The sequence below is a fragment of the Rhipicephalus microplus genome, chromosome X, assembly GCF_043290135.1.
Source record: "Rhipicephalus microplus isolate Deutch F79 chromosome X, USDA_Rmic, whole genome shotgun sequence".
NCBI classification, from domain to species: Eukaryota; Metazoa; Arthropoda; class Arachnida; order Ixodida; family Ixodidae; genus Rhipicephalus; species Rhipicephalus microplus.
This window is the reverse complement of record NC_134710.1, coordinates 64827117-64851029: the sequence shown is the minus strand read 5'-3', so window position 1 is coordinate 64851029 and position 23913 is coordinate 64827117. Positions and strand designations below refer to the sequence as shown.

At 42.9% G+C, this 23913-nt stretch overlaps 1 protein-coding gene across 1 annotated transcript in view; it reads right to left on the bottom strand.

Annotated features, from left to right (window-relative positions):
- LOC119176132 (PSME3-interacting protein) overlaps positions 1 to 23460 on the bottom strand; it is a 36774-nt gene extending 13314 nt beyond the window's left edge. The window contains exons 1-4 of the mRNA XM_037427272.2: positions 22336 to 23460; positions 17694 to 17792; positions 17481 to 17602; positions 11784 to 11970 (exon numbers count right to left, since the gene is read on the bottom strand). Of these exons, the coding sequence (XP_037283169.1) occupies positions 11784 to 11970; positions 17481 to 17602; positions 17694 to 17792; positions 22336 to 22471 (544 nt within the window). The 5' untranslated portion in view covers positions 22472 to 23460. The remainder of the gene's footprint in view (positions 1 to 11783; positions 11971 to 17480; positions 17603 to 17693; positions 17793 to 22335) is intronic.
- Between the last annotated feature and the right edge of the window lie 453 nt (positions 23461 to 23913).

Genomic DNA, 23913 nt, shown 5'->3' with positions numbered 1-23913 from the left:
GATAGGTTGTTGTATTGGAGCTTGTCGCGAACCTTCAAAAAAAGGTCGCCGCTTCCCAACTTGGTTACACGATACCCTGGGCCGATTGTTTCAGTGAGTGTTTTTGAGACAAGAAAAGGTGAGATTGCTCGGACTGTTTTGTTTTCTTTCTGACTATGCACGACATGAAACTTCGGGAAATACTGCTTTGGTTTTGAGAAAAGAAACGGTTCTTCGGTGCGCCACCTTTTCAGGTGGCAATCAGGAAGGGGGGGAAAAAAGTTGGCCATACAGATTGTGTAAAGTTTGGCGGTGATGGTGGCCACCCACCACCGAGCCCAACAAGGGGACGCTACAAGGTTGAATAGTAAACACTTGGAGACGCCAGCCATGCATCGCCACTATAACCGAATATAACTATCCAAGGTTGGGCAACTACACAGGGTTAACCCTCGCCACCAGGAAATTTAGAAGTAAATGGAAAAGAGAAAATGACAGGACAGATAAAAAGTGAGAGATAAAGACGAAGATGTAGGAAGAGAGAGATAGGAAAAGACGACTGCTGATTTCCCCTGGGTGAGTCAGCCCAGGGGTGCCGTCTATGTGAAGCCGGGGCCAAAGGGGTGTGTTGCCTCTGCCGGGGGGCCTTAAGGGTCCAAGCACCCAGTGTCAGCTCAACCCCCAGGATCCCAGTTTCCCCGGACACAGCTCAGCCACGCACGGCTAGGCGTGGGAGGGAGTCGAAACCCCCCCGTTAGCTTGGGTCCGTGGTGTCACTACACATCAAACGCCTGCTCGCGCAGACGCCCCTGCGGGGGACTATGCTGAGTGTGCTGATCAGTTTCTTGAAGCGCAAGGCTCCAACAATTTGAGTAAGCTGAAGCAAAATCTTCATAAAGTGGAGGGCAGTGCAATGCCAGGAATAGCGGGTGCACCAAATTCATTAGGTGTTTCTTCTGTAACCGCGTCAGTCATCAGGCCTGAGATTGTCGTTTTGAAGGAGACAACAATAAGATGCAAGTGTTTTGTGAATACTGTAAACAGAAAGGCCATCAAACCTAAGGCTGCACAGTACGGAACAAAGACCAAGCTGCCTCATGGTCCCCCTGGGAGAAAGTCACACCTTGCATGACAGATTATAATGAGAAAACTCCAGCTGACGGAACTGCTAAAAATGCTCAACAGAGGAGCCATATCTACCAGTTGTCTACGGAGAAATTCATAGAACGCAAGTCACAGTTTTTGGAGATAGCAGAACAGCAGAACCAACATAGCTTTGGTGAGACGCAGCTTGGTACGCGAAGAGGAATTGACAGGTGAAACTACGTCTGTGACACTAGTCGACAGCACAGTTTGATGTTAACCTGAAGCCAAAATACAGGTGTCAATGTCTTATTACAACAGGTGGAATACCATTAAGTGCATAGATGAACTGTTCTACGACCTTATATTGGGTAATCTACACAGTGTTAGTAAAGTGGACGAACCTGATCCAAGATGAAGGGGCAAAGCCGCAAGGGTACCAACATTCCCTTAGAGAGAGTCCGAAATACACGGTTATCACAAGGCCGGCGATCAAGCTCCGAAGATGGAAGAAAGAGAACTGGTCCAAGCAATAGCTTTAGCAGTGACAAGATCATAGCAGAGAAGGACACAGAAACCGTTAGCTGCACTGAAAGTGCCTGCAGTTGAGACCCTGAAGATCACACCTCGGGAGTTTACAAAACTGCAAAAGGACGATGCGTCCATTTAAGCCTGTTTGAAAAGACAAGGAAATGCGGCCCCAAAGAGAAAAAGTAGGACAGTTCATGAGTATCGGAGACTAAACAGACTTTTGTATAGAGGATATCAGTTTGCGTCAGGAAGACAAGCCTTGCAATTGCTTGTACCAAAAGATATGCAACAAGCGGTACTTACATTGGCTCACAACAGCATCATAGCCCGCCACTAAGGCATACGAAAAACTCTGGCAAAGATCACTGAAGATTTCTTTTGGCCGGGTCTACAGAGCAAAGTCAAGAGATATGTGAAGTCCTGCGACGCTTGCCAAAGAACGTTTCCCAAAAGACGAGTAGGTCGAGCACCCTTGGAAAACATGCCAGTAATAGAGACACCATTTCAGAGAGTAGCGATAGACATCATAGGTCCCATTACATCAGCGTCAAGCAAAGGAAATCTATATGTTCTTACGACGGTTCACATGGTGACAAGATATCCAGAAGCCATCGCACTGAAAAGTATAGATGCAATCTAAGTCACAGAAGCATTATTAGAGATATTCTCCAGGTACGGTCTCCCAAAAGAACTACTAAGTGACAGAGGGTCAAATTTTAAATCTGAACTCATGAAGGAGTTCGATAGACTGTTATCAATTCAGCAGATGCTCATTACGCCGTATCTTCCCATGTTCGATGGACTGGTAGAAAGATTCAATGGCACATTGAAGAACGTGGTGAAAAAGATATGCCAAGAAAGACCTACAGATTGGGACCGCTACTTGCCAGCATTATTGTTTACATACAGGAATGCGCCGCAAGCGAGCCTCAACTTTTCACCTTTCGAGATGTTGTATGGTCGCACAGTCAGAGATCCCTTAACGGTGCTTAAAGAGGTATGGGCAAACAAAGAGCTTGGCGACCACGTTAAAATTACATATACATACGTGTTAGAACTGCAAAAGAAACTTGAAGAAACATGCAAGTTAGCACATCAAAGCCTGAGTGAAGCAAAGGAATGGTATAAAGAATACTACAACAAGAAATCTATGGCAAGACATCTGAACCCTGGAGACAAGGCTCTAGTGTTATTACCCAGTGACAGAAATAAACTGCTCATGCAGTGAAAAGGGCCCTTCCATGTTACATAGAAAAAGAATGATGTAGACTACGAACTGCTGGGGAACAATGGCAAAAAAGTTTTTCACATAAACATGTTAAAAAAATATCAAGAGAGATACAGCTAAAAGTATTTGAAGTGGCGTGTATGGTAGTTACAGAAGAGAGAGATGATATAGAAGTAAAGACGTGCAACTACAAGAAGAGCATGGCTCTGGAAAAGGTCATGATTAATCTAAGTCTTGAGGAAAGTGAAGCAGCGGAACTTCAGAAGTTATCACAGAAATATGGCGACTTATTTTTGAACTTGCCAAGGAGAACCAATGTCATTGAATTCAAGTTAGACTGTACCACTGTGTTGCTCGTTTGCGTCAAGCCATAGTCTCCTTTATTTTTTTCAGTGCCCGAGCGAATGCTCTTTCCAGGCCGTCGAGCGCGCACGCCGCCTCCGCTCTCCGCTGCTGCATAGTGGAGATTACGGGATGCCCGCGCTTCTTGGCGGCTTTCACGGATGCAGGAAGGATGCAAACTAACATGAACATAGTGGCGCGCTGTTTTCACCGGGATCTGTCGGGCCGTGCTACCGGTTCGATATATGTGTTTGAGTTTTATGGCATTCGCGTTTTATTTTCTCTTTCAAGCTATTGCAACCTCGATGTTTGCATGTCTCAGTATATAATTCTACTGTGTACCACTCTGCATATCTGACGGGAAAAAAATCTGATTGTCTTTTTCACTCTCATTATTTGCAAAAAAAACCTGACCGGTCCCCTTACGATTCACCTGAGACGACTGAAAGGCAAAAAACTATCCCCGTTTTCTTCCGATCCAATGCACTGAATGTTTCGTACTTCCCTCTGGGATATTTTTGCGCCCAACATAGTTTTGTTACTGCCTCAAGGATTGGAGACAAACTAGCTTTCTGTCCCTCGGCTGGTTGTACAATGCCCTCATGATCAATTTTCACTTTTGATGAGGCATTAAACGCGATCGCCTTAATGCACTGTAAGGCTGCAGCTCCGTGAAATTGCAGCTTCCGCTGGTGTTCTGGGGGAGCGTGCTTGCAGTAATCAGGCAGAACAATTGGTCTACTAATAAATCTTCGTATTACACTCTAGTATGTAGCCGTCATTTAGAACCCGAGTGTTTTATAGATTATAAGTAGTGGTGGCTGAAGACTACCCAACACGTTTGGCAACATGGCGATTGGTATCACTAAACGGGAGTGAGCTTCATCCGAATAGTCAACAAATGAGTCTGTAAGTAACAACACTTCCTCACGATCACTGCCGCATGCAACGCTAACATTACGCCCCGAAGCTGAATGTTGAGCCAATGAGCACCACACAGCCCTTTGGCCTCTACTCTGTTCGCTACCGAATCAATAGGCCAGAGGGAAGAAGAAAGAAACAGAGCTGAGCAGCCAGAAATTAAGGCTACAACAATTATTCCACGAATACACAGACAAGCTCAATCAACTGACCAGAGGCCACATTTTGCATGCATGTCACTAATTGGCTCAAGTTCAGAGTTGGCATTAGACTTCAGATTTTAACAGAGCCTGTTCTAAACATACCCAATGATTGCAGAAATCACGTAGCACATTTAGCTGTTCTTGTTTATTTCACGATTATTTCATTGTTTAAACTCTGAAATAGTGAAATCACGTGCCGTACTTCCTCATTTTCTGACACTTGCTTTTTCTCGATGGCAACACATGTAATGCTTTGCGAAGGGAACAGATGATGACCTACATCTCTGGATGCAGTCTAGTGGTATTTTGTGCTATTTGGTGCATGAACTCCAGGCTTGAGCATAATGGGCTACGCCACTATAGAATAGCAAGCATCGGAGAACATTAGGCACCCAAGCTTTCATTATTAGCTCCTGGCAGAGGCTTTTCTCAAAACTTCACTTTCAGTTAGTAAAAAAAGCAACTCTCAGTCAAGCGAACGTCACGGTGACAAAACGATCTTTCGCGGATTACTGGCATCAGCTATCTGGTATCGGCCTAGCAGATGACGCACGAGCGCCTCGATTAAGTAGTCGCGAACGGCACCTGCCTTTGAAATGAGCTAGGTATCCAGAACAACAAGTGCTTCACAGTTCTCGTTTACAAGTTTCCATTACATCTTAAACAATGCAAATATAACCGAAAGCAGAGTCGTATAGCAGATTTGAATGCAGCGGCGGCATTCGTTTGCGTGACAGACGACAGGTCGGCATCTCTACTCCAGTTGCGGCGCCTGGCGGCGAAACGCCGCACTAGCACAGACGGCCGCTTCCCATTAAATTTGCTCCTTCACTCGGGCACTGAAAAAATAGAGGCGCTGGTCAAGCAATCAGGTTGTCTACCAACTTGCTTTTTCAAAGTCCCGTGACTTTTCCAGATTTCCCGTGATGATTTGAAGGAAATTCCATGACTGTTACGTTTGCTTGGAAAACTCCGAGCACTGGAGACAGACCCATGAGCGGTTAAAAAAATAAGGCAATCCTATGGAATATAAGTAAAGAAATGCAGCGCACGTGCTCAGAATGTTTTGAGTGAATGCGGTAAATATGAAAAAAAAAGTATTTCTGGCCAAAATGATACCTCCAAGCCAGAAAATCAGCAAGTTGGCTGTTTGGCAGAATGCAAACACACGAGTTAAAGTTAACCGCAGCTGAAAGTTTGAAGAAGGCTACGACAGTCCCAAAACGCAGCTAAAGCTGCTAGGAAATGTAAAAGTGGCATGATCTCATGGCATCTGTGTAAAAGAGGGACACCTGAGCTCGGCCGGTTCCATCACTCGAGTATATCCATGTTCACTATGGGTGTGTTCCAGTAATTACTGTAGACGGCTAAATAGACAGCTAAATGGACGGCGCCCATGTTAAGTCCTCTTACAATTCTCACGTAGCCGGCAAAATAGACAGCTCCATGAAGACGGCATCATAGACAAATAGGATGCAGGCTACTTTACTGTCTAAACAAAATGGAGGCTCAGCGAATCCCTCAGATAGATCGGATCTCGCCAGAATAGTTGTCTGCACATAAATAGACGCTCCTCCAGATGCTCAACGCGAGTAACGTTCACTTTTTTTTTTGAGATTTCAACATAAAATATGTTGAAAAAATAACAATTACGTTTGTTCATTTTAGCTTTCTCTTTTGACATGAGATGGCGCCTCGTCGCGTAGAAGCCGTTCAGGTGTGTTCCATTTCATGGACAGCATGGGCTCGGTGCTGTCTTCCTAAGCTGTTGGCGTAGACTATCTACGATGCTGTCTAAGAATTGGAACACGACCTATAATGGTTACAGCCCAAGCCACTTAAGATGTGCATTGGATTGGGTTAGGTCGACCTCTATTTACCTGACTATTTAGTTTACTCTATTTACTTTACGACTTTACTATTTAAGATGTTCATTGAATTAGATCTGATGCAATCTGGATTGCTGTATTTACTACTATATTGCATCCCCATCTAAATTGTATAACCCTAGTATATACTTCAGCGAAAAAATAACAATATCTATATACTACTCGTGCAGTCTGTGCACCATGCAATGAGAAAAACTAACAATGTCGCAAGAATGGAGCTGCACCGCATACCTTTCTTTCATGTTTCTTTGTTCTTTACTACAAGCGCATGCACGTTGATCTTTTATTTCTATGGGCTCTGATTCATACAGTTCAACAAAGTCCTCAGATGCCTGCAATGAAACCTAGGAGTAGCGTTTAAAAGTGATGACGTTCGAATATGTGCTGGTAATAAGAAATCTGTCTGGTCGCAACAGCTCCCTCGATCCCACAGATTTATCACAGATGCGGGCGGGTTACTTTCATTTGTGTACTCTTCTATGGACATTATGCTAAAATCTAGTCCCAAATTTAATAATACTATCTCAAGAAACTGAAACGAGAACGTTACATGAAGTTACCTAACTCTGCCCTTGAAACGCCAGCTACCAGCATTAAGTGCGTAGCTGAGAATGTTTGTCATTGCATTGCAAATAATAATAATGATAATAATAATAATAAAAGGCATCACGTAGCCCGGCAAGCCTCTGCTAATGGCTGTTCTATCCGAACCAGAAGGCCTTTAGCCGAGCCGAAATCACGATCAAGACAAACATGCACAAATTTATCGACATTGTAATGTTGTGGTTGGAAAGTCAGATACGCTGTGTGATATGTAGAAGCAACAGACATTGATTGATTAATATGTGAGGTTTAATGTGCCAAAACCACAGAGGGCTGTGGAAATTTTGACCACCTGGGGTTCTTTAACATGCAATCAAATCTGAACACACGGGCCTACAGCATTTTCGCCTCCATCGAAAATACATCCGCTGCAGCCGGGATTCAACCCCGCGATCCGCGGGTCAGCAGCCCTAGCCACTAGACCACCACGGCGGGGCGGCGAGCAACAGACATCAAAATAGTGAATGTACCAACATGAAAGCTAAAGAATGCTTTAGACAACGTAAAAGATAAGTTGACGAGCAAAAAATTCCACAGTCTTTTTTACACTTTAGACTGCCACAAAATTGTGACAACCAGCACATCGGTGAGACCACTTATTAAAAAAAAAATAATTAAACAACACGAATATGATGCCAGGAAACAACGCGTGCCCCATATGCCCTCGCTAAACACGTGGAATCTACAGGTCACTAAACTGACTGGTCAAGCGCACGTGTTCTGGCCAAAGAAAAGCTTGCATCTGCCTGCAGCTGGAATACCAGCAAATACAGACCACTGCACTTACGCTGAACAGGAGTGATGGGACGCTTTGGACAATGTAGTCCCGCTGCTTATGCCACTTTAAGCCTACTCAAAAACCCTGTGCTTTTCTTACGGTTTTTATTGTGAACAAGGCTCCCGTAGGGAGTGCCGAAACATCAGTAAACTTTATGTTCCTTTGGTAGGTGTATCATTTCACGTCTAAACTAAGAAGCAATGGTTACCCACTGCTTTTTTTTTTTTTTTTTCACGCATCTTCTAGCTTTTCACTGTAGTTGCAGCCGAAGGAGTGGCTATTTAGGCTTTGATCAATGGTAATATCTATTTTTGTGACGGTTGCACTGACTGCTGTCAGTTTCCATGACCAGGTCAGATTTTTCAGGAATTCCCCGACTTTTCCAGGAGAGTACAAATTCCCTAACTTTTCCAGGTTTTCCAGGTTGGTAGACACCCTGAGCAGTATCCTTTTCCGTTGGTGGTACAAGAGTCCATCGAAAAGGAGGTAGATGCTCTGCCTTGGGATCATAGAGAGGTCGACATCACCTTATAACGCACTTTTGGTTGTGGTGAAAAAAAACCTGACGATTCGAACAGAATTTGCATAGACTTGAGATAGTTAAACAACGTACTCGTGTCGGACTCTAAGCCGATACCAAGAGTGGATGTAATCTTTGCAAAGGTTGGTGGAAAAAAGTTATTTTCGAAGTTAAATTTGCCCAAGGAGTATTGGCGAATACCCATAGAGAGTACATTCAAAGAAAAGACAGCGTTTTCATGCAAGCGAGGACTATTCCGATTCAAGTATATGGCGTTTGAACTCAAGACTGCAGCACCAGTGTTCACAAAATAGATGAGGAGAGTTTTGCATGGACTTAGTAATGTTGAGCATTATATTGACGACATTCTTGTGGCTACAGACACGTGGAGGAAGCACGTGGAAATATTGGAGAAGCTCTTTCGCAGATTACAGAAGGCCAGACTGACAATTAAGCCCTACAAATACGAATTGGGATTTCAAGCGGTCAGTTTCCTTGGACAAAAGTTGGGCCTGGGTCACACCGCCACAAAAGAAGATATTCTAGAAAAAATCCAAGCAGCAAAGCCACCGAAGACCGAAAAGGAAGTACAGTCTTTCTTGGGGTTGTTGGGATTTTTACAGAGACTTTATTTCGCATTACATTGAGATAGCTGATCCTCTGGTGGAACTGACAAAAAAAGTTGCCAGCAGTACAGTTAAATGGATGAAAGCACAAGAGTCTGCATTTGCGACACTCAATGAGCACATCGCTGAACCTTCCATTCTGCTAGCACCCCACATGGAACAAGAATTCGTATTACGCACTGATGCATCAGAAAAAACACTGGGGGTTGTTTTAATGGACAATACGCTTCACCCAGTGTTTTACGCAAGCAAGCATTTGATTGAGCAAGAAAAGCATTACTCAACAGTTGAAAAAGAATGCCTAGCTCTGGTTCGGGCAGTGAAGCGCTTTCACATTTAATTGTACGGTAGGCATTTCAAAGTGCCGACAGATAACCAGCCACTCGTGTATTTAAGAAAAGCAAAGCTAACTAATGCTCGAGTGATGCGATGGAGTCTTGCACTACAGGAATATAGTTTTCGTGACGAGTATGTCAAAGGAAGAGAGAACGTGGGTGCCAATTTTTTTAGCAGGACCTCAAACGACACTGCGCGAAAGGTCTATCATTACAGTGCGTTTTTTTCTAGTCAAGACATTGTGTTATTACATGAACTATGAAGAGTGTAACAACGCACATGACACATGATGTGACCTTATAGTGATGTGTAACGCAGTGATTAGTGATGGTGTGATGTGAGTGTGCTGGTGAAGTGCTTCAAGAAAACGACAAGGTGGTACCCATGGTCAACAGAAGGCCCTCGCATGTCAGGAACAGGAGGGCATATCATTGTCATGAGTACGTGAATTGTTGGAAGAGAGAAGATGATGAGAAAGAAGAAATAAAATAACAGGGTATCAACGAAGATATATAAAATAAAGAAGAAGATCGAACACTGCAGGAGGTGGAAGAAAGAACACAAAGAAGAAAAGGCTAAAAAAGGGGCACGAGAGGAGACGTAGCTGGCAGAGAGGAGAAAGAAGGCGGTTTGGAATGGCAACCAGAATGATACGCTGCTAGTGGTACGGCCAGACGAATCTAATTCTTTGTCCCCCTTCTTCTTTTATGTTAATTTTTTTGTATATATTCTAGTTTATTGCATTCTTGTGCCCTTTTTACCTTTTTTTAAAAAGGAACATTATTGTTCTTATCTGATTTCTCTCTCTTTTAACAAGCATTGTAATAAAAATTTACATTATAAGGTATAGTGTGGCCAATCCCCGTTGTACGTATGAGCCAACATCTAGGCTACAAGACAAGACAAGACGCGTGGACGTGCGGTAGTCGGGGAAAGCCGTTCGCTGTAAGTCCGTCAGCAGAGCTCCTGGTAAAGTGCCCCAGTCTTCGCAACAACGCACTGTGACCTGCCGGGCGCGACCAGGGTGGCGACTAGCTCAGCCCAGCGAAACATTGCCTGGAGTAGCACAGAGGTTCGACGGCTATGCTCTGTGGGCCATGGACCTGAGGACGAGCAAGACAGCCGCGGCGTGTACCTGACCCAACGGTTACCAGATACTACGGGAACCTGACCAGCACCCTGACGATGCATTAGACGGTTGTGCTCTGGCGAAGCTTCGTTCTTGAGGGACACGATAGGACTTGGCCCAGGAACCGGAGCCGCTACATCAAGGTCAGCAAGCTGTGTTAAAACTGTAAATACCTTTTGTATGCTTTGGGGAAGTATTGTGTGCAAAGGACATTCGTTCATATTATTAGGTTTGCACCACTTGTGTACATAGGTTAATTTTTGTCGCATAAAGTATCTTTATCATCCAAAGTGTTTCTGTTTTGTTTACCATCTAATATTCTGATGATGATGATATATGGGGTTTAACGTCCCAAAACCACTATATGATTATGAGAGACACCGTAGTCGAGGCCTCCGGAAATTTTGACCACCTGGGGTTCCTTAACGTGCGCCCAAATCTGAGCACATGGGCTTCCAACATTTCCGCCTCGATCAGAAATGCAGCCGTCGCAGCCAGGATTTGATCCCGCGACCTGCGGGTCAGCAGCCGAGTACCTTAGCCACTAGACCACTGCGGCGGGGCACCATCTAATATTCTGAAGCATGTTTTGGCAGCTAGTCTAACAAAAAGCAAACAACATGTCATTATGTAATGCTATTGACCTTACTTTAAATATTTTTTTTTTTCACACTGAAATTTCAATTAATCCAAGCTCTTTAAGTAGCGAGTAAACAACCCGAGGTTCCAAAATTGTTATAAAGAAAAATATGTGCACTTTTGCTTTGTGAACATGTTGGCACGAGAATTTTGTCAATACGTGCTATGCTACTAAGGAAGTTACAGGGGTTAGAACATCGTTTTCAGCTGGTTTCAAATTTTAGCGCGGCCTCGCAACTTGTTTCCCTCCCAGGGAGAAGAAGGCGTAGCCCGTCGTCGTTACTGGTTTAGACCAATCGACGAGCTGCATGCTACTTCAAGTCGCTGATCGGTGACTTTGCGTCACTGTGCAAGAAAGGAGGATTGGTCACGCATATGAAAGGAGTGCAGGAATTGTTTTTCGAAATGGAGGCTCTGCATGGTGATGTAATATTCGACAAACGTGATCGCCGCGGTCTACTCTATGAATTGCCGAGCTTCTTTGGGGGAGTGTAAAACGTCGCAGCCTATTGACTGGCCCTTTAAGGATAGAAAAAGGCCTCAGCTTCTTGAACAAAACCGTAATTTCAAACAACATCATCAAAAGGGCTATGATGACATTTTCTCAACTATCTTCCAAAGAAAGGAAGGTGACAGCTGCACTATGCTCTTGAAGGAACAGGGCTTACACTAAGGTAGAGAGAGGCCAACGCAATCTGCTCATGCAAAACAGGCGCCCCACTCATGGTACAAGACACTTGCGTTTGAATACATGACAAATGCAATCATGCACAAAAGGCAACGAAGTACCAATACACACATTGTCAGTTAATGTCTATGCTAAAGTTACTACAGCCTACAATTTCCTGCTCAAATGGTGATGCCTGTTTTGTTTATGCTCCAAGATCAAAGGAGAAAATAAAGCAAAAGTAATTAGCCCATAATGTTCCCACCTTCTTTGTTATAGCATTGATTCAAAATAATCTCACAAACATACCAGAGCTGTTTGTGCGCTGCTTCTTTTCAGCACCACTTGAGTCTCCACACTTCCGCTTCACCGCAGCCGACAGCAAGGACAGCTGACTTTTCTTTCCTTGACCAGTTGCAGCAGCAAGTACAGTACTTTTCTTGATTTCTTGCCTTTTAGCTTCCAATGCCTCTTCAGATAGTGTGGCAACAGCTTTGTGCGCTAAGTCAAGGTATCTCTACTAAAATATACAAATAGTAACTGCAAATATTCTTGCAAAACTAATATAACATAAAAATACAATTTGATAGCACTGCTAGAAAAACTGAGCATATCTATTTATTTAGGAAAACAAAATCATTAAATTTCAAGAAAGGCTGACAAACATCTGACACCCAGCAACATTTACATCGATTCCTTCATGAACCTTGTTTGCTGTGTGGACTGTTAGATGCTATGGGGAAAAAGGAACTAGCCCTCCATGATGTTTCACTCCCTTAAACCTATTTATATCAAACAGTAAATATGAGTATTCACCCTCCCTCAGTACACAAATAGATTCCCACACAAGAATAAGGACCAAGAGTTGGAGAGTAATGGTGTACCTGCAAATTAAAATCACTTAGCTGACTCCAATGCCAGCTGAAGGAATTATTTGGACCTGGAGAACTATGGGAATTTTCAGCAGATGAAGTAGGCATGTCACATAATTGTCAAGGTGCCTCTTCTTCTCAGTCTACTGGTGCATTCAGACGACGGATCGAATCCCGATGTGGCGGGACGGACGGCGCGTCACGTGACCTCACATCAGCGATTCCCCTCGTTCGCGACTCGTCCGCGCGGCTCGCGGACGGATGAACCCAACCTGTTTCTCACATCGGGATTCTGGCGGGGGAGAGCCGGTACTTCAGCGGAATAGCTTGGGGTCGGTGGCAACCAGTACACTTTTCGTCTGCTCGCGGCATGTCCTCCATGGCTCGCGGACAGCTGCATGACTGGTCGGCATCATCTACGCTTGAGCATTGTTTACTTAGTTTACGAAGACTTTGTTCTCAGGTGATTAAATATGCAGAAATCACTTTTGGTGGTTCGGGAAATGTCGCCGCCGTCGCTTAACACGCGAGATTCTTAGCCGTCATGATGGTGAAATATTCCAACTTCTGCAACCGGCGACGTGCCGCTTCCAAAAAAAAAAAAAAGGCGGGAGACACGTTTAGAAGTTCTACAAGTGGGGAATAATGTAGTTGAAAGAATATCCTGCTAGCAACTCTCGTTTCTCCTGAAAGAATAACACTACTCGTTCATTTGTCACAACACGACAGACATCGCAGCCAAGCTTCGCTTCTTGCGGGCATCCATGTTGAATACTCTCAAACCGGTCTGCTGCCAGCGGGCGCAGGTGAGCGCCGAATCTGCTGTTGAGGGTAATCCGGCTGTTTTCCCCTAGAACACCGTCCGTCGTGTGAATGCGCCTGCAGGCGGACCATCCGCGGATTAGCTGTCCGCATCCACGACAAATCCGGATTCGGTCCGTCGTCTGAATGCACCATAAGCATCATTGTTCTTATTGTGTACTTAGAATGAAAACAAAACAGGAATAATAGGGTTGGGAACAATGAGGATGGTTTCCCCTCTCCCACCCCAGCTCTTTTTTCTGTGAAACAGTTCAGGTGCCTGCATGAAAGGGTGAATCCTAATAAGTCCAAAGAGGCAGTGCACCAAGTGCTAGACCAATAAGAATGTAACAGATTTGTAGGTAGAATGGGGAATGGCTTGACAATTAGGGAAAGCTTAGCACTTTCTAAGAATGTGAAGGCGAAGACCAAGTTGAAACCATAGCAATGAGAAATGAAGCTCTGATCTGATGTGGTAACGTATAGGCACCGCACATGCTTTCAAAATTGTTTTTTTACCGATACAATAGAACAAAGACAAAGTTGAAGCACATGCCTAGTTGGCACGCATACCTTGTTTTTGTGTAATTTTTGTGGACCTGACGACATTGAAACAAACTTATAAGAGCTTTCGCCTCAAAATTTTCAACAAATTTTTCAGCAATGAATGACCCTTGAATTTTTTTAATCACTTCAAATCACATAGTGGTTACTGCAAAACTTCGGCTGTAACATGTGCCCTAAAGCTAGTAATTAAAATTTTACTATTATTTAAGATAGTCATGACAAATATTTTGAGCGTGAGATATGCACTGCACATCACATTGAACACATCCCATGGTCAGATAAACTCTGATGAAGGACATGTACACCGAAATTTTCCCATACAAGAGCCGTTTCTACAGCAAAACAGCACGAAACTGGTGACTTCTAACCAAGAGTCTACTATAAATTATGCATAAAGAATCCAAAGACACAGCAGAATTACTGCCACATCGGGCTGGAGGTCTGCACACTTTTAAATGCATACAAATAGACGCTTTCAAATTGTCCTCTAACTTACAAGCACTTTTAAATGAAAACACACACACCCTTCTAAAATGTTCTCAAATTTACAAACTTTACTCAATTAAATCCCAAGTTGAGCATGACAACATTACAAATCAAGATAAAATGAAAGCAAGCAAATATGTACACAAAAGTACTGAACAGGGCCCCTTCAAATTTAACCATGAGCGTCTACGATGGGGCACCTTAAATTTAAATAATCATGATGACTATCGTATATATTCATCAGCACTGAAATGTTATGTAGATCAAAAACAAAAGGAAGATTATCCCTACCATTACTCTCCAACTCTCGGTATAAACTCTCGGAATAAAGTTCTGTTGGTTAAAGGGATACAGAACACAGCTTTTGCCACTGAGATTTTCAGCCCGATAGAAAGCTCAGGTGCTTCGGACACGTTCCTACTTGAGAACACAACGTTGTGCTCAGGTAGAAACTAGCAGAAAATAATTAATTTAATTCATTTTTCACAAACTTCCACGCCTAGCGGCCATGCCATGGACCATGAGAGGCGACATTTAACCCAGCAGAAACGGGTGTGCCAGGTGTGCTGCGTGCATAATTGCTTACCCATGCACATCACCAGCCATTGCCTGTGTCTTTCAACAAGCTCTGCTCACATTATGGTCCCTAAAACCAGCACGAAGAACACAGCCAGTGAACAATGCTTCCGGGTCGGGGCAAGCCTGAGTGCCTTTCTGGATGGGGAAGAGCGGGATGTAAAGGGGAGCTAGAGAAAGGGGAGAAGCAGTACAGGAAAGTGCACACCCGCTGCTTGTCCTTGTTACTGCTGCTATCGACGCCGGAATGCTCACAATGCCCCTAAGCTACCACCATCTGTTCACAAATATGTGAAATAAACATTGTTTAATAGGACAGTCGTGTCTTCTATGTGCAATTTCTATGCCTTATTCACTGTTTAAAAATATTCTAGTACAGTATCCACATAAAGCAAACAAAATTCAGAATGGATGATTTGTTAAGGGAAGGCCTTTGAGGGGAGGCCAGTTCTCTACTAACCTTCCCTTATCAAAACACCCATGAATAATAATTAGCAAATGTTTCATATGAACCTAAGCACATATTTTAATTTCCTGTTTAAAAACAATTTAAACAAACAAACAAATAAATAATTAAGTAAGTAAATAAATAGGGATAATTTAATAACACATGTATCATTATAGTAACCATGCAAATTGGATAATATTTATCCAATAACAAGAGAAGGCTCCTTTGCTAACTAAAAAGTGACATTTAATATACATTCACTTAGCCCACACCAATGTAAATAAGTTCATGATAAAGCATAAGTTCAGAAGTTATGCAGCTCGAGTTGAGCAGAGCAGGTACAATGCAGCCCTCAAAACAGAGGCCTGGGTATATGGGCTGTGCAAGGTGCATTGGTGACCTGCTTTAAGAGTGCTGACATGACACTTTTTACTCATAATTTTTTGTCTATGGTTGTGAAGTCACAGACCCTCATGTACTGGTCTGGGAAATCAAAGCATTAAATTTCAGTAGTGGAAGCCATGTTGTGATGGGTGATGCAAGGTGATTAGTGTCTAACGCACAAAATTGTGAAATTTTAAACTGGAAAATGCAGTGAGCTCATTGTAATTGGGTAATTAAAAATAGGTCTTCATAAAAGTCATATCAGCCTTCACATATGAAAAACTACAATTACCGACACAACTGATTCCTCGGCTTTAGAGCATGTAACTATGTCCAGAAGTGCGTGTATGACTAAGCCCCTTGAGGTGAATATGCAACTTAAAGCATCGAAGGGCAGAGAGCTACAGTTGTTAACAACTGAGGTGCCAAGTGCAGATTGGCTGCTGTTCAGTGATGCAAGCAGCAACGTCGCCTAGAGGTGCCAGCCACGCACACGCTTCTACAGACAAATTCAGTTTTCTTTTTCTCCCTCCGACACAGGGGAATTAGGCATACCCCAGCATCATTGGCAATGGTGCTTTTTCTTCAAATCCAAAAGCTGACATGCCTTTTATGAAGAACTGGCTTTCATTTGCATCACAAACTGCCACCACCACTGAATGCATGTTCCAGCGGAACTAGCCATATATTCCAAGATGATTATTCTTAAAATTTAAAGCTTCTGCAGAAACACCTGGCATACTGTAATGCTGTAGGTGCTACCGACATGCACAAGCACTTACACCAATATGCAGCAATTACATTAAGTTACCACTACCACTTTGCATCAATGGGAAAAAATTGTGAACTAGCACTTCGACTTTCCTGTACTTTTTCAAATGAACGGCAGAATTCAGAGAAAAACATACGGTATACATTGAGGGTGCAGATCCTTGAAATCTATCGGATAGTACAGGTGAATCAAGCAGTAGTCCTCTTGTCATGGGATTAAAAGTGATATTGCCTTTGTTTCATATACAGCCCATATATATACAGACAGCAGCCATTTAAAGAAGCCATCAATAGATAAAACATCTGCACTTGATAGCTTGTGTCTGCACTTCCTACTCTCTCGTACAACCTAAGTAGCTAACAAATAAATGTACACATCTTGAATATTATATAGTAAAAATGGCTTCTATGAAGAGATCTCTAGGTGAAATTCAAATCTTGAAGGGGCCCTGCTACACTTTTTGAGCATGGTCAGAAAACGCTGCCGATCGGTAGTACAGGCTCCCGACAACACGCAGGCCAAGTATTATAGCGCAGCACGCAGCCTGGAATTCACAATAAATTATCAAAGTCAGCTAAAAATACCTTTCTCTTCTCTCGACAAATCCCGGAAGAAGCCCAAAAATCACTCGTAGTGAGCCCATCTGTCAGCCATTGGCTGATTTGAACATGGCGCGCTCGGTTGTTACAGAGGTCGCCACGAGAGGCCATCACTTGTCCACGCGTGCGCGCGTGATTATACTGAAAAAGCCGCATATTCGAAGAAAAAAAAAGTGCTTAAGGTCGTGAGGCACGAGTGATGTATTTTGTTGGCCCCTCCCATTCCTCCCTGCTTAGCTTTCAGCACTTTCGTCGGGACAAGAGAAGAGAGAATGTGATTGCAGCATGTTACACATCTTTGTGACTCCGCTCGTACTGCACGGATTCTTAAAATTTTTGCAGTGTTCGATTTGTGAGGTAATACGTGTTTCCAGTGAATTAATTCCATGATTACTTAAAGTGTTTTAGGGCCCCTTCAACATATGTGCTTACCCTTCACTATGTATATATAGTCAACTTTTTCACCTGTACTCTGTAGTCTGTAATCAACGCAAAGGATATTCTATACTCCTCAATCTCTTGCATATCTTCTTTCATTCGTTGTGATTCAATCTCTTGCTTCCGCATGTCAACAAATTCAAGGAATGTGACTTCATCATCATCCAATCCTCGAATCATGTTCTCTAGAATGAGGCAGGTCAACCAACATGATTACACAAAAGCTTCAGAATGTAACAAACAAACAAAATGACCAGCAGCTAAAATAGAACCTACTGAGCTTGTGCGCTTCTTCATAATCTGCTTGCTTCTTCAGTCGTTGTTCTTCTAGTCGTTCAAACAATGATCTGGGGTCATATTCTTCTTCTGGTGCCTCTGTTTAAGAATAGAAAATAAAACTCGACCGTTTCACAACCAGAAAAACACTTCGTGGAGTATTTGAAAAATTCGCCATATAATGCAGCACTGTTTGCTGACAAATATTTTTTTGGTAAGACATGCTGTAATCATATAACACTTTTAACTAATCAGCCACATAAAAAGTGTTGCCCTGAATTTAAACTATACGAAAATAAATGACACATACAAAAATGAGCTGCAGAACAGACCTAGGCACATATTGCTTCATTATTCATTTGATTTGATACAGCAGATCAAAAAGATAGCACCTTTGGATAAGTGGCTGATGCGTGCTTTAAAACTAGATTGAATTAGGTGCAGGCAGGACCTACCAAGGGTGTGAAAGTGGCAACAACTTTCTTCGCAGGTTATCAGTGTAGTAGACAGTTAAAATACAAAAGCAGCCTTTTACTTTCTTGTTAACAGAAAACAAGCAACTATTAGGCTGTCTAAAAATCTCGGTACGTGCTGAAAGCGTAGATTCCAACAGCTGCCAGAGTTCCTTAAAGGTATTTTCAGCTTCAGAGGCATTGAGCTTGTGCAATTATTGGGTACTACAATTTTAAAAGAAGTTTTAATACAGGGTTTCCTATCACTAGGGAAAAAAAAACTTTTTTTTCAACAATTATTGCACTGAATTCAATATGGCTTATTTTATAATTATAAAAATACAAGAAATTCAAACAAAATTAAAAATCTAACAATTGAAGAAAGCAAATTGTTTACCTAGGGCATAAGTATATTCAGAAAAATTACTGTATATTATGCATTTTCAGAAAAGGAAACTAGGTCAGCAATGCGACACGACATAAAAATTCTTTAAACAACATTAAAATATCTAAAGTAAAGAAATGCATATGTGTTAATAAGCATTTCAACAACCTGCCACTAAGTTGCGAGTAAAGAAAGAGAGAGGAAGACAACATTTATCAGTCTTAACGGTACTACAGGCCCATATCGGGACTCCTGGTAGGCTTAGACCACCTGGGCCATCAAGTTCTTGATGCACTGCACCAGAAATGAACATATAGTTCTTCAAGCTTTCATATGGGTGTCGTCCCCTTCTAGCTTCAGGGATGCTGTTTTTGAGCTAGTTTAGAAAAATCATCCCCTTGACAGCGGAATTAACAGGAATGGTGGCTCCGCACTTACATGCAGAGTGGAGCCTATCCATTCAATTTGTAAGATCTTTTAAGCTTTTTTAAACATTCGCATCAAACTTTGTAAGATGCAAATTGGTTTATACATAAGAACTGTCTGCTTTAGGTGCTTCTATAGCGCAGTTTACAGAATTGTGACATCTATTTTCGATGAAGAGCCATGAATCTGTAAAGTTCAAGCTGCTTTTTTTTTTAAGGACCGAGAATAAGTTTTTATGGTGCTAGTACTTAAATTTTTTTATGCTTAATTCCAATGGCGGAGTTGAAGCAAGTTTTTCTACTTCTTTTGGAGCGAGTGTGTTCCAATGGCAAAGTGAAGACGGGAATCAAATGTTCCAATGAGAGAGTCGGAGTAGATTCGGGGCAGGAGAGACTCCGAAGAGCAGGAAAAGTTGCTGTACCAAAATCTCTGGAGTGGACCGGAACTCGCTTTAACATGTCCACCAGTTTGGAGTCACCTTCGCTGTCGTGTGTTCTGACAGTAATAGTGGACAACATGGAAGAATGGGCAAATCAAGCGGAATCGCTTCCTGTGCTCGACAGCGACAGTTCCGAGTTGGAAAGCTCCAGTTTCTGAACAAACACCTTATCTGATCGTGTCACCAACACTGAAACTACTACGTATGAGCAGTAATTCAACAGAATTCAACAGCTGAACTAGCGTAATGGAATAACTACATGCAAGGTATTCTGAGCAACTCAAGGACTTCCACTTCCTCCTTGCTTCCGTGCTTGCTCCGGTAACGTGGATTGTGTTCCAAACTCAGATTTGGAGGCGTTGCTCTATGCAAGAGTCGAGTGCTCCCTCACAGAGTCCCTCGGCTGTTCCAACTCTGCCATTGGAATTCAACATTAGTTCAATTACTGGCCACAGTGTCCAATCACGGAATGGTAATGCAGAAAATGCTGTGTAATATTTGCAATTTTCCCATCAGGGGCAACTGTGAAATGATATACACGACAACATGCTGCAAACAGTGGGAGGTGTGTCTGGCAGCCATTCCTGTTAGTGTACAGAGGTGTGCATGCGGAACAGCTTGACATGTTCAACTAGTCGCTTCTCAGCATCAACTTGTTCACCGCATAGATTTTTATTTGTACAGTCCAATGTATCGATACAGAGTGGAGTGGGGCAGGATAACATAGACATGCTAATCTTGAGCACTAATTTTGCTGTGCATAAAATCATAAGACTACTTACAGCAAACATAATGAACAGCACTGCTAGGCTGCACAATATACCATTTTTTTTTCATCCTACTCTAATAAAGGATGCTTGAATTTGTCATAATATTTCACAGTCCTTTCATTTCCACCAGGCTTTAATTACACACTCCAGTCCATTACCTTAAAAGTCCATAAACTTGAAATTTACTGTAAATATTTCAGACAATGTTGAAATTCTGTTTCAGAAAGTCACTAGAACTAATGTTAGCTCTCAAAGCAATTAAATACAATTGAAATTGGCTCATTGGTGTTCTCAGACAATGATTTCAACGTTTTACAGGTATTTGATTAGATGGCATTAGAGTTGGCCCTGAGCATAAGGTTTCTCTCAACAGCTACTAAGGCAGATCGAATATAGTATGAAGGCTCAGCCACAAGATACACCAAGAAAAGCAGCAAGCCATGCTTTAATTTTTACACAATCTTTCGCACAGGCTGAACTCGGTTTGGCAGCATGCCAGAATTACAAACCTTTCTTCTCTCAAGACTTGTAAGTTTGAGAATGCCCTATATATTTGATTCTTGACAATTTGATTCATGACAGGAAAAAATATGTTAGGGAAATCAGCAGGTGATTTAAATTAGCATTCAAAAGAGGACTACAGCAATTTGCAAAATACTAAGGACACTCAGAATTAACTATATTAACTGCAGACTGGTGCTTCGTGCTTCCTCCATGAACGGTTCCTTCAAAGTATAGCCTACAGGTGAGCGCGATGTTATAGAAAAAGGTGACATTAGGGAGCTTGGCAGTTTATGCATTAGTTCCACACCAATTACATCATTGACAGCGACAAAGAGTATAGACCCAAATGGGGTCTGAAGGTGGTACAAGCACCATCTGATATGCAGGTGCAACAGTAGTGGTGGGTATGAGGGCACTGTAGCCCCCACAATATTTACACCTGCCCCCCCTCCCCCCCCCCCCCCCCCCCAGACCAAGCATAGTCAAACACAATGCATGTTCCCAGCCTCCCTGCCCCTCTGAAGGAACTAACTTGTCGTGGGTGCCCCCTGAGTAAACAAATCCTGGTGCCACCCCTGCTTAACTGTTGACACATCACCTTTCAAGTGTTGTCTAGTTTGATAAGACAACACTTGATATTGTTTGGTTCAATTTCTTTTACAAGAACTTCCATTCACATATGATCTTTGCATTTAAACAATATCAGAAAAAGCACTGTTCATGCCTTTCCCATGAGTTTCACATATGATCTTTGCATTTAAACAATATCAGAAAAAGCACTGTTCATAATTTTCTCATAAGTTTCGGATAATATCAAATTTTTGCTTCTGCCAACTTACATTTCTGTCTCATATGCTTAAGTGCTCCTAAAGGTAGTAGGAAAATCATGCCCCCATGAGGTTTATTAAATTACCCTGAAACGGGCAAGGATGATGAATAAATAGTGCTGCTGCCCATAGTGGTTGAGATGTATACAAACAACATTTCTGTCAGGCGGGTCGCAGTTCAGATATAGCAGTACAGTTATAGCAACCAGACTTCTGAGTTTTTGTGAAAACGATATACATAGTCTGCACAGCACTGAACATTACGCTCAAACCTATTGATGTGTATATCACATGAAAATGTCTGTATCATTAAGCAATCTAAGTACTGCATAACAGGGCATCAATGATTGTGCCACTTCAAAGCTGCACGTGGCAAAACAGCACCGACGCCTCATTCGCATTCACATCAACCTATGGCCCCTATGGAAGGGCGAAGACGAGCCATGCCGCGTTACAGCGCACCATGCATAAGCATACAATATTATCAATGTAAGCACTAGCATATCTTAAGGGCATTCGCTTTTACCGCATTATACCCAAATTTTGCAGAATGTCACAGTGTTACAGTGTTAATCAATGAAGAGATGTTGACAGCATTTAAGCGTTAACTACGAGTTGAAAATTTGGAGGTGCACAACGGTCAAGTAGCAAGTACGCCCAGAAATAACTGCTCCTTTGACCTCTTTTGATTGTCAAGCCATCCGCCTACGAGTAACAACTTCACTGCTAGTGACATGACACAGCATGGGCACAAACTTGTTTCGCCGCTTGATAAGCACCAGCACGAGTACCACCCGAGCCGGCAACGTATGCCGAAAGATAGTAGGCAAGGCACATACCAACTGGATCATCCGCCTTCCTTACTTTTTCCCATTCTTCTTGCCTTTTTCTGCGCTTTTCTTCAAGCTCACTTTCGGATACGAACGATTTAAACTTGGGAATCGTCTCCTGCGATGTGCTACCTCCAAAACTCATTGTGAGCAGTTTTCCAAATGTGTACGAGACAATTATTAGGAATATTGCAGCATGTAGTATAGCTGCGTCTGTACGCACTAATTATTCGCGCGATAACTTGTTTTGTCGCACGCACTGAACGCCTCCGTCGTAAGAACAAACAATTAATGTTTATAACGAAGACGCACTGCGCACAGATACTCTACTACACCGCCATTACCCCCACAGCAAGATTTTGGCGCTACTCGTGGACACGCGCACCAAGTGTGCGCATTACTTCGTATGCGGAATCTCTTTTACTTTGAAGTGTTGTGTTACTCAGCGCCCTCTTTTACACTATCCTTATCACTTGTTTTGTTGTTGCGGAATGATATTACTTCGCTAGACATACTGTTAAAGGCAAGGTTTTTTTTTGGCGTTGCATAAGTCTGCTGCCAAACTTTGGGGTGGTTGTTGCCAGATGGCCGCTAAATTTGGCTAAAAAGTTTTTTTTTGTAGTTATGGCTTTTCTGTACGAGTTTGGTGCTATCCGCGGTGCATTTCTTGGCTGAAAATTTTTCTCCTGTAGTTGTGGCTTCTCCGTAGAAGTTTGGTGCTATCCGCGGTGCATTTTTTGGCTGAAAATGTTTTTCCTGTAGTTGTGGCTTCTCCGTAGGAATTTGGTGCTATCCGCGGTGCATTTCGCGAGGGCATGAGCGACGCTGGCCGTTTTTATTAACGGAATGAACCGAGCCTAGCAGAAGTCGAGCGTGGTGCTGCCGTGCAATTAAGAGGCCGTTTTAATTCCGTTGTAATTAACGGAATGAACCGAGCCTATCAGAAGTCGAGCGCGGCGCTGCTGCGCAATTAAGAGACCGTTTTAATTAACGGAATGAACCGCACATTACAGAATTCATTTTAACTAACGGAATGAACCGAGCCTAGCAGAAGTCTAGGCGCGTTCTCCTGCTGTGTGCGTAGCTGTGCGATTAAGATATCGCGTCTCAGTATTAGGGATGACGGGGAAAACTGAATAGAGTCGCAGGAGGTGATGCGCTGCCCCCTCCCCCTTACTTTTCTTTTTTTTTTCCTCTCTCAGTTGATCGTGTCGCGTCGACCGCGCGCTACGACGGGGGACGCTACGCTTCCCCTAGCTGTGTCAGTACAAGACATATCGTTCGTAGTCGTGTATACATGTGATGAATAAGCGTTCCAAGGCTGGTTAATCGGGGTATGTCGGATATGCTACAGCTATGTACGCCTGGAAGGCTGCTTTATCGAAGCAGATGGAGCGAATTAAGCGCGACTTGCGCGTACATGTAAATGGGACCCGGCCGACGAGCCGCCGTCGCTTACAGGGCCCCACCCACAATAAGCACAAACTACCAAAATTCCAAATAATGATTGTGTATTGTTTCTCAGCTCAAGAGCTTAGAACAATAAGAATAAAATGACATAATAAACATAATAATGACAATAATAAT